Below are 11,476 nucleotides of genomic sequence, written 5' to 3'. Positions count from 1 at the left end.
TTCCACTTCAGCAGCTTCGAGCAGATTCATTTACACACCAAAATGGCTCAAACACGGTCACTAAACGAAACACTGAAACTTAACCAAACTATATAGCCTCCACATTTTTTACATACGGTACTGTGGGGTCTAGAAGTATAAGACCACTAGTTAAATTTTTTTTTTCTTTTTTGCATTTATTTTATAAGCCTAATGATTTGAATCAAAAGTGAAAATGAAAAATAAACATGATTTTACAATGATCTGTTTTATTATTTGGTTGTTTATTTGCATTAATGACATCAGCATTTGAGTTTGCATGAACTCCACAAGTTTGTATAGAACTCAATATGATGTGATCCAGTATAAATTTAAATGATCCAAAGAGATAACGGTTTTGGCAAACTTGATTTTTTTAACAATTTGATTGGTACATCATATTTCTGGTAAGATCCACCCATAAACCTAACCATCAGTGGGCCATAAGCAGATAATATGTAAATGTACAAACAAGATCTTAAAAATTCACCACCGATTTGCCAAAATGTCTTCTGAAAAATTCAAACGATGAGTGTCACTAATTTACTCATTTGAATTGGCAATTAGAAATAATGCAGCAATTTAAGTATTTTATTTTATTGTTAATCATCTCTTTTACACATTTTGTTCTTATCTTAAATCCTAAAACTGTCCATTGATTTAATGAGATTTTAAATCCTAGATTTTCAGTGTAGTTTCATACTGTCAGACCCCACTGCATAATGAATGCACATAATAGACACAACTAACACATAATTGATTTGCCCTTTCAGCAAGCGATAGGTCACATTCGACCCATCCCCAGTTCTCTGATTTTCTTGCATCATCTGTGCTTTCCAAATCCTTTTTAGTGCTCAGCAAATTTCCATTTTTTTTCCTGAGTGCCACGAGTCTGCATTTGTCCAAATCTTTATCTCTTGATATGTAACCTCATTATGACCACCATACTTTGGCATCTTACATCAAGATAAACTTTTTCTTTGTACATTCAGTCTCCTATCAAATCCGTCTAAAGTGGAGGCTGACAGCCAAAACAGCACAGTATCTCCTTAAAGGTCTTCCTCATTTCCAGACTGCGGCAGGCGTAGATGAGGGGGTCAATCACAGAGTTGCACATAATGAGGACCAGGTACGTGGTGAAGTGAGACATGTAGCAGAGGCAGAGCGGATGGTGTGGACAGGACACCAGCAGAATGAGGTGGAGGAAAAATGGTGCCCAGCAGCACACAAACACACCGAGGAGGATAGAGATGGTCACGGCTCCCTTCATACAGCTGCGTTGACGTGGGGCTGGGTTACCGGCAGCCGCTGGGGGTAATGCTGCGATTCTCTGGACATGAAGTCTGGCGAGAAGAAACATGTGTACATAGAGAGTGGCCATGAGCACCAGCATGGCAAAGAACATTGTGATCAGACAAACAATCACGGTCTTGCTCTCGGAGTACACTATGAAGACGATCCCACAAACCACACACACCAACCAGATCGCAGCGATGGCCACCAGCGCTCTGCGTACGGTAACTATGCTGTGGTAGCGTAAAGCGTAGAAAATCGTGACGTAGCGGTCGATGGCAATCGCCAAGAGGTTGCAGATTGATGCCACGAGAGATATACAGATCATTGAATCAAACACATTGTCCATCAAACGCACAAAATGGTCACTGGCCACCAAAAGGCGACTGCTTAGTATGGCAATGACAATGGTCTCCAAAGAGTTCGAAACACTCACCAACATGTCCGCGGCAGCCAGGCTGCACAGGAAAAAATACATCGGAGAGTGAAGGTTCTTGTTCTTGACCACAGCCAAGATGACAAGGATGTTCTCCAGAAGACTCACAATACCCAGGGTGAGAAAAACCTCTGCCTGGATTTGAACCTGCTCACACAGTGCCCCTGCTGGAGGATCAACGGTGCTGCCATTAGGAGGCAAAGACGTGCTGTTTGCAGGTTTCTGCCTTTTAAAAAACTGCAGGTATGAGTCGTTCATCAGGATTTTTTAAAGATAAATATATGGGGAAGAACATATAACAGATGAGGGATGGAAATTACAGAGGAAACAAAAAAATTATTAAAAAAAGCTGAAAAATTATAGAGAGTAAAAAAAAAAAAAGATTCAGATAATGGAATAAATAAAAATAGAGGAATCTGAAAGCTGAAGGTGTAGTTAACAAATGTTGCAGTTCTACAATTGTTTGTTTTCAAAGATCCTCTGCTGCTCTTCTGTTTGTTGGAGATGCTTCTGTAGAGATGCTGTGTGATTCAGAGGCTCGGAGCAAACGGATTCTCGCTCACAGCCACTGGCTGTACGTCAGCAGATACAGCCTCCGCCTGCTCTTTGTGTGTTTGCTCAAGATTTTAAATGAAAGATGTGGGTACGTACACACACAGACACACACATTCACAGTGCATGGCAACAGGCAGGTGTGTGCTTTTTTCATCCAAATGAATAAATAATTGATTTAATCTATTTCTCCAAAGCTATGTCACGCTTAGGTTTTTATTGTTGTTAATAATTTATATTAACCTTCTAATGCTTATACACTATGGACATGTGCATATGCATATGTGTCATCTTTATATGTCATTGTTTTGGTAGGCATATTAAAAATGTGGTGTTCACGTGGGAAACACCTTGCAAGGGTCAAATACTTCTGTCTAGATCATGTTTAAATAAAACATGCTGCATTTAAAAATGCTCAGATGATGAACGGAAAAGGAAAGCTGAGACTCAATAAGTGATTTTAAAGACTTTTGACATGCACTCCACTATTTTTGAAAACTCTCTCAGAGTTAAACAGTTGTGTTTTACAATTTTCGAATCCATTCAGCGGATCTCTGGGTCTGGTGGTAGCCCTTTATCTGTAGCTTAGCATAGGTCATTAACTCTGATTAGACCGTCAGCATCTCGCTTAATAATGAGAACCAAAGAGTTTCAATATTTTTCCTATTTAAAACTTAACTCTTCTGTAGCTACATCGTGTACTAAGACCAACAGAAAATGAAAAGTTGCGGTTTTCTAGCCTGATATGGCTACGGAACTTTACTGCCATACCACGGGTAATATCATAATATCACTGCGCCTGCTGCACCCATGGTACGGCAGCAAAATTCCTTGATTATTACGATCGGCTGCTACTTTGGTTTGTCCTGAGGTTTGGACCAAAACCCTCCTGACCTTCTCCCTGGTGCGGCAGCAGCGCTGAACGAAAGCCAGGGAGCGGATGGAACTGCAGCTTCGGGTTCCTGTGATGGAAACAGAGGCAGTTTATAACCCACAGAGCACTCAAAAGGAGACATACCTAAAGCTGCCACTGGAAGGGAGTTATGAGCTTATTCCATCAGGAACTCGGATTGTTGGATGTCAGACAGTGGAGCATTCTTTCGAGATCCTGGTTGGCCCACTCATATTGTCCATTGGTCTAAGGATGGAGACTCGCAGAGGCCCCGACTTGTCTACAAAACTCTTTCCAAAACTGGGAGGCAAACTGAAGACCCCTATCTGAAACCACGGCGCTCAGTTGGGCGGGCTCCTGGGTGGAGGGCAGTTTGGGCAGGGGAAAGAAATTAACCGCCTTAGAAAAGCGATCCACCACAGTGAGAATTAAAGTGTTAGCCTTTGATGGGGAAGCCCAGAGACAAAATCAGGGGGCGATGTAAGACCATTGGCCAGAAGGGACGGGAAAAGATTTAATGGCTGACATTGGGCACAGATGGGGCAGGCCAACACAAACTTTCTGACATCTGCAGCCAGTGCGGGCCACCAGAAGCATTGACGGATGGCAAACACTGTTCTCCGAAGGACTTCAGGGTGCAGCAGAGCCGGCAACCTGGCCGCCAGGCACCTCTCCGGCACCCCTCGATGCACCAAGAAATATCCCTGACCACCACCCCTTAGAAAAGAAAGCTTCAGCTGTAAGCTCCCCCTCTGGGGCCCCGAACAGGCGAGAGAGAGCATCGGGCTTGACATTTTTTAATCCTGGCAGGTACGAGAGGGTGATGTTGAATTGGCCAAAGGAGCGCCCAACAGGCCTGACGCGAGCTCAACCTCTTGACAATGAACTGGGACTCAGGATCTGGAACCAACAGAACAGGTGCAGAGACAAAACAGGACTATAGTGTGTCAAAGGCTACCTGAGCATCCTGGTTCCACCTGAAGGACACTTTGGTGGAGGTTAAAGCCATGAGCGGTGCAGCTATCTGACCAAAATTCCAGATGTATCACCGAAAGAAGTTGGCTAAACCCAAGAAATGCTGCAGAGTCTTATGGGAGTCTGGGACTGGCCACTTGGCAACAGCATCTATCTTAGCAGGGTCTGGTTTAATCCCCTGGTAGAGATGATATGGCCAAGGAATGTAACAGATTCGGCATGGAATTTGCACTTCGCTGCCTTGACAAAAAACTGGTTCTCTAATAGACGCTGAAGGACCTGTCTAATGTGCAGGGTGTGTAATTGGAGGGAAGTGGAGAAAATCGATGAACTGATTAATCATGTCACCCAGAACAATATTGACGAGACCCCGGAAAATGGCCAGAGCATTGGTAAAACCAAACAGAAGAACCAGATACTTGTAGTGTCCCGAGGGGGTGTTGAATGCCATCTTCCACTCATCCCCCTCCCGAATACACACAAGATGGTAGGCGTTGTGTAGGTCTAATTTGGTGAAGACCCGAGCACCCTGCAACAATTCAAAAGCAGAAGACATTAAAGTTAGGGGGTACCTGCTCTTTACTGTAATACTATACAAACCTCTGTAATCAATACAAGGGCGTAGGGAGCTGTCTTTATTCTGGACGAAAACAAAACCCACACCGGCAGGAGAGGAGGAATGGCGAATGAGCCCAGTCTGTAGTGACTCACGTATATACCTGTCCATGGCCTCTCTTTTGGGACCCGAAAGGGAGTATAAATTACCCTTAGGCAGAGAAGTGCCCAGTAGAAGGTCAATGGCACAGTCGTATGGACGATGAGCGAGGTTGCTCGGGACTGAAAACTGCACAAAGATCACAGTACTCTGCAGGGATACCCTTCAAGTCAGAGGGATCCACCTGTGAAACACAAGACAGAGACAGCAGGAAAGCAGCACCTAAACATGACACATGACAAGACTAAAATAGAATTATTGACCGGTCAATATGTCAGTTGTATTTCAGCAACCAAGGATGTCCTAAAATTAACGGGGCCATAGGGGAGTCAATAATTAACAGTTCGATCTGCTCACAATGATTACCAGAGAGGGAAAGGCTTACACAAGGTGTTACGTGAGTGATGGTGGTGAGGGGACTGCCCACTAATGATCACGCCGTAATGGGCTTCGCCAGGGGAATGGTTGGGATGTTCCAGGAAATTCCCCTCAGCCACCGAATCCAGAAGGGTGTGGCCAGTGTGTGAACCTCCCTGGAAGGGAAGTCGAAAGGGCAGCTGAGTGCACGTTGCTGGAGAGTTTAAAAAGGAGAAAGGCACCCACCAGGACTCTCGCATCACTAGTGGTCCATGGCTCTTAACAGGCACTGAAGGACGAAATGGCCAGCCTTGAGTTCCTTTAATTCATATTCTGCAAATCAGAATAGCTAACCTAAAAATGTCAGTTTGTTGAATACTCACAGTCAGGCCATCCACTTTCTTTTTTAGTCATCAGAACATTGGCAATGGATCATTTGCAGTGAATGGGTGCAAATATACTAAATATAGAATTGAAATGTTCTTAACTTCAAAGTGCTGCTTTGATCAGGCTAATACAAGTTCATTTTGCCAGTGAAGTAGTTTTAACATGGTTTAAAATGCCTTAATGATGGATTTGTCTACAGCAAACCTAGTTTTTTCTTCAGAAGAAGCAATTTATTGACTGAAGTCGTGTTGATTATGGAGTACTGTGTTTTTATCAGCTGTTTGGACTATTTCAGGTGACAACTACTGTATTCACCACAAAAGGTAGAGGGGGACTGGGAAAGATTATAATTATGCTTTTACATGAAAACCTTGTTTTTTTGTTTGTTCGTTTTTTGCAGTGATTTGTAATCTCTTGATATTGCACAGGATTGCTGTGATAAAGTAGTCATTTTCTGTTCTTGAGAGAGAAAAATATGTTCTCCTATTCCATGGAGTATCCAGGGTAATTTGTGTGTGTGTGTGTATATATATATATATATATATGATAGTCTTATTTATGAAACCTTGAGGAGAGAAATGTTTTGCAATTCATGAAACGCCGCAAGAAAATAACTACAGAAAATGATATGAAGTGAATTATTGAGTTAAGAGTGTACATTCCTGTAGGTGTGCATATGTGTGAATGTGAGAAGGATTTCATGTGTGCATCCGTGTGATGAGTGTATTCCCACAGGATATTGATTGATTTTTTCACACCTCATCACCTGCTTCAGTGACTTCATGAAAAGTTCTAGACCAGACTGTTTCACATCATGCTTGGTTCACTACAGCAGATAATCATTTATCAATACATCTGACTCCATTTGTTGCCTTCTCAGGAAACCCAGGAAAAAAACAGCTAAATTCATCAGTTAATCGAACAGTACTGTATCACTGATAAGAGACATGAAGCATGTTAAACTGAAGTGAATAAATTAACCTGACAATCAAACCAATAAACAGTGATTCGGTCAGAAAGAATGGAGCTTTGGCATGAGAAATGAATTCGTTTTTTGGACATTTTGATTATCTGTACCTTTTCACTGGATAAATCAAGGACATTCCAGCCTCAGGAGCACTTGAATATGTAAACGGAATATGTAACTAACTGGAGGTCCAAGAGTACAACAGGGTCAGGGTTAAAGAATACTGAAGGTATTTAAACACAGTTTGTATTCCACAGGCAATGTAGCGTACTTCAACAGTGTGCACATTGGAGTAAGATTCAAACGACAATTAATCTCAGTGCTTCGCCCCCTTGTATGCAGCCCTACATATGGTTTGACGAATCTTATACTGGGGTGTGCAGGTCTCATTTTACCACAAAAATAGTGGGGGAAATTTTTGTGGAAAATAATGTTTAGGACATTGTTTTCAGCACAATTAAACAAATGTACACCCAAATTCTTATACAATGCAAAATACTGTCATTGCTGTAAAACATTAAGTATTTAAACACTGATAGCATTTGTTGCACACCCTAATAATTAATATATATTTTTTATTAAATCATAGCAAATACTCTTAATAGGAAATGAAAATCAATTAAAAAGACCAAAGTACTTTCTCACAATGCAGAAAACACCATTAATAATAATTATGTTATGAAACTTCAGACTTAAGAGTTCACAGAAAACCTTGGCCCTTTAGTTTCAGTTTCATATAATGTTTCGCTATTGAATGGCAGAAGAGTGACAGAAGACTGGGGTGTCAAAAATCAACTTGGCATTAAAAGCAAAAAAAGCATCGCTGCATACCTGTCAGTACATGTAGCTGCGGGGAGGAATATAACCTTTGCTCAGGAGTCCATTCGTGTCTTAATCAAATCCCCCTGACTTGCACCTCCCTCTGACTCATAGAGTGCACAATTCTGTTTTTGCCTGCCGGGGACAGAATAGATCATGGACAGGACTTCTTTTGGGGATTTACTTATGCACACACTGCCATACAAACTAGCCTATTCACTTCTCCATGCTTGATTTTGTAACTGCTATAATTACAGCTAAATTTCAGAGTCAAAAGTACTTTTCACCCAAACATGACAATTTGCTGAAAAGTTCCTCACCCTCGGACTATCCAAATGTTTCTTCATCAGACAGATTTTCTTCATCAGACAGATTTGGAGGAATTTAGCATTACATCACTTGCTCACCAGTGGACTTCTGCAGTGAATGGGTGCCATCAGAAAGAGAGTTTCAAAAGCTGATAAAAACATCATAATTATCCATAGGTAATTCACACCTAGTCCATCAGTTCTGAAGTGAACAACGTGTTTGTAATAAACAAATCCATCATTAAGATGTTTTTAACTTAAATTGTTGCTTTTGGCCAAAATATGAGTCCTCTACTGCTTTCTTCAATGAAAAATAATCTGGTCTGAATAAAGAGAGAAATATGCACAGATTAAGCACCATTTACAAGTGAAAACAGGCCAAAACAGTTCTACACAAATATTTATATAAATATAATGTTTTTAATCAGCCATTTGAACTCTTTTTCTGACGGCACCCGTTTACTGCAGAGGATCCATTTATGAGCAAGGGTGTAATGCTAAATTTCTCCAAATCTGCTCGAATGAAGTAACAAACTCATCTACATTTTGAATGGCCTGAGGAAGAGTACATTTGAAGTACATTTTCATTTTAGTGTGAACTATTCCTGTGGCTTTTTTTTTGTTGTATCATTGAGTGTTTCATCCAGTGAGAATGATTGCTTAATGTTTTCATACATTCTTGCACTAGAAAGCCACTGAGAATTACTGTGCAGACTTTATGCAGCCAAAGACACCATTTCACAGAGGATGGATTTCATTAAGATTTCTCTGACATTACCATATTACACAATTTCACAATATTAATGCGCTCAGACAGCTGTCACATCATTTCATAAGAAGATTAGTTGTGGCTGTTTACCTGCAATGTCTGCATCATTTTAATCATATTTACTCTGTGTAATAAAACAGCATATATTTAATACTACAAGGATTTCCCCCTCATTAGAAATGCTTCCTTGAATAAAAAATTGTTTGGCATAATACTCTTGTATGTTTGTAAGTGTCAATAAATAAAATGATGAAATGTGTTGCAGTCTGTGTTAAACCCTGTATAACTACTGACTTTACAAAGGTTTTTGCATAAAGTCTCAAATACATGTGGGTGTATTTAACAGTCTCTTCGCATTATTAGTTAATTCCATGACCCTTGCCCTGCTGTGCCCACACACAAACTTGCAAAAATACAGATCCAGAAGGATTTTGTTAAATGTTCTTTGTGAATTAAAGCCGCTTGAGACATTGTTCTCGAACAAATCGCCTTTTCTTTAAAAGACATTTAAGTAGTTTAAGCTGCAATGCATGTGCTTTATTTCAATTATTGTTATGAACTACTCAACGATGAAATGTGCAATAATTTTCATGTTGTCCTCATCCTAACACAACCTAACATTTTAGCCATTTGGGTCAAATTTCTCAAGCAGTTTTATTTTAATGGGCTCACATCACTGATGAGAGATCAGACAGTGTTGATCATTTGTCCACTAGAGGGTGTAAGTGCAGTACATGGGGCAAAGAGCATTTGTCATTCAAATGAGTACCAGACTCTAACAAATCATTTTAAGACCAGTGTTATTTTATTATCATTATTATACAATACTAGCTTTTTGTTAATATTTTGAATGAGATTTTATTTTCATATTTTAATTTCAATTTCAATTGCAGTTAAAGTTTTGATGTTTTGTCATTTTTTACTGCAATTGTTTTTTTAATGTCTACTTATACCGTTTTTTTTAAATAAACTAAAAATAAGCAATGTTGCCTTGGCCACTAGCTGAAATAAATATTAAGTTAATGCATATTTTCTATCAAGTAAGGATTTCTTTTTTAGTTTAATGTTACTAACAGACCAGAAAATGTAATGGCAAACAAGTTACGGACCACATACATTTTCCAGATTCTATCATAATAACGCTTGAGGATGCATAACCTGATCTTAAATATGACCTATTTTGATATCATCGAGTCATTGTCATACTGTATGTGCCCTTTAGAGCAAAATAGATGTAGATCCGTGTAAATATGAAGAGAGCTGTGACAGTGACATTTAAAGAAAATGTCACAGTTTTCGAAGAAAGCAAAGTGAACATGAAATGGAATCACATTTCTCCTCTTCTCATCTGTTTTTCTCTGCAGTGGGTTTCTATGACTTTCTTTCCCAGCAAATTCAATCAGTAGAAGGTTTTATATTCTTAATCAAACAAATGGCACTGGCTAGAAGGGTCTTTGTAGTCTAATAAAAGAAGATTATGATGGTAAAATGGGGGTCTATAATAAAAAAAATTCAATACATGGTTTCCACCAAGGTCTTTCTTGGAGCATATTTGTTTTTTTTTTCTTTGCACTCAATCTCAATTTATTGTCAGATTCAGTCCACTCAGGTCTAAAAATAGCACACTTACTAGTTGTGTAAGCAATGAATGTACTCATATGTACACCTTATATGATGTTTTGTAATGTTTTGCACATGTCTGTCATTTAGCGGTGTGTTTCTTGTTGCTTCTGTTTTGCTGCCAAAGGATGAGAGATGCAATATTAGATTAAAGCAATAAGATTTTGCTATCTGGAAAGAAACATTTATCATTCATTTAGTAATCATATACTAAGAGACTATACAATACAATTAAAAAATAGACAGACAAAGCCTTGGGGCTCAGCAGATATCAAAATGCTTGAGAACTCACTCTGCAATTGGTGGGCAGTTTGAGAGACTGATATTTGGTTAAGAATATGGGAGGGCAAGCTTTGTGTAAAAGCCTTAAAGCTGTTTTTTTACCATGTAAAATAATGAATTGAGCTTATTATGCACAGATCAACTTTCTGTAGGTTGATTCCCTAAAAAGTGAAAATCACTATATATAATATTTTCTAAAATATTTTGAAATGTAATCATTCCAATGGCAAAGATGAATTTTCAGCAGCCATTATTTAGTCTTCAGTGTTACTTCATCCTTCAGAAATCATTCTATCATGCTGATTTGATGCTCAAGAAAAAGTTCTATCAAGGTTAAAACCAGTTGTGTTGCTTAATATTTTCGAGGAAATTGTGATAGATTATTTTCAGGATTCTCTGATGAATAGAAAGTATACTTATATTGGCAACACTGCACAAAATAACTAAAAAAGCTGATGCAATAAGAGGATTTTTTTCTATCAGATTATATGCACATTTCAACAGACGGTTACTGATAAAGGACAGCCTTTTTAGCTAATAAATACTTCTATAGTCAATAATCTATGTAGCAACAGAGAAAATCAGTAATCAATTATTGATTTAGTTAATTGTAAACCATTTGAGTTTAAAACACCTGCTACAGTGCTTTAAACAGCATTAAACAGAGAATAGCTGAGCTGTACATAGCAGATATGGCATAAAAAAATCGGAATCTTCTTTAAGCAAAACTGCTGCAAACAGGAACTGTGTCAGCCGAAATAAGCATTTTGATAAATGACCAGGTCAGACAGTTTATTTGTTCTTGTACTGCTGGTGGCAGGATGCACTGGTTGCATAGCTACAGCCATTTGACCATGCACATACTATAATTGAACTAAATAAAAAAAATGTGTGTATTCTGGTACCCATTATCAGGATGACGTGAGAGCCCTGGTAGCAGAGGTTTGGGTCAGCGTGTTTTCAGGGAACAAATATTAAATTAAGATTTGTACAGGTTTCCTTCACTGATAAAAATGAATGGGGTATGGTGATATTTGTCTAAACTTCGTCCTCTCTGCAGACTTGGACAGCACCATGGCTTTTACA

General features: G+C 39.2%; 1 protein-coding gene across 1 annotated transcript; it reads right to left on the bottom strand.

The window, feature by feature from the left end:
- Window positions 1-343: 343 nt before the first annotated feature.
- mc3r (melanocortin 3 receptor) lies at window positions 344-2,375 on the bottom strand. Its single transcript, XM_059502782.1, has one exon. The coding sequence runs from the start codon at window positions 2,003-2,005 to the stop codon at window positions 1,028-1,030; it is 978 nt and encodes a 325-aa protein (XP_059358765.1). The 5' UTR covers window positions 2,006-2,375; the 3' UTR covers window positions 344-1,027.
- Between the last annotated feature and the right edge of the window lie 9,101 nt (window positions 2,376-11,476).

The sequence above is a fragment of the Carassius carassius genome, chromosome 21 (genome assembly GCF_963082965.1).
Source record: "Carassius carassius chromosome 21, fCarCar2.1, whole genome shotgun sequence".
In the NCBI taxonomy this organism is placed as follows: Eukaryota; Metazoa; Chordata; class Actinopteri; order Cypriniformes; family Cyprinidae; genus Carassius; species Carassius carassius.
The sequence above is the reverse complement of the archived record's forward strand: the minus strand, read 5'-3'. Positions and strand labels throughout refer to the sequence as shown.

Excerpts from the sequence above, each read along its gene's own strand:
- mc3r (XM_059502782.1), bottom strand. The coding sequence starts at position 2,005 with ATGAACGACTCATACCTGCAGTTTTTTAAAAGGCAGAAACCTGCAAAC.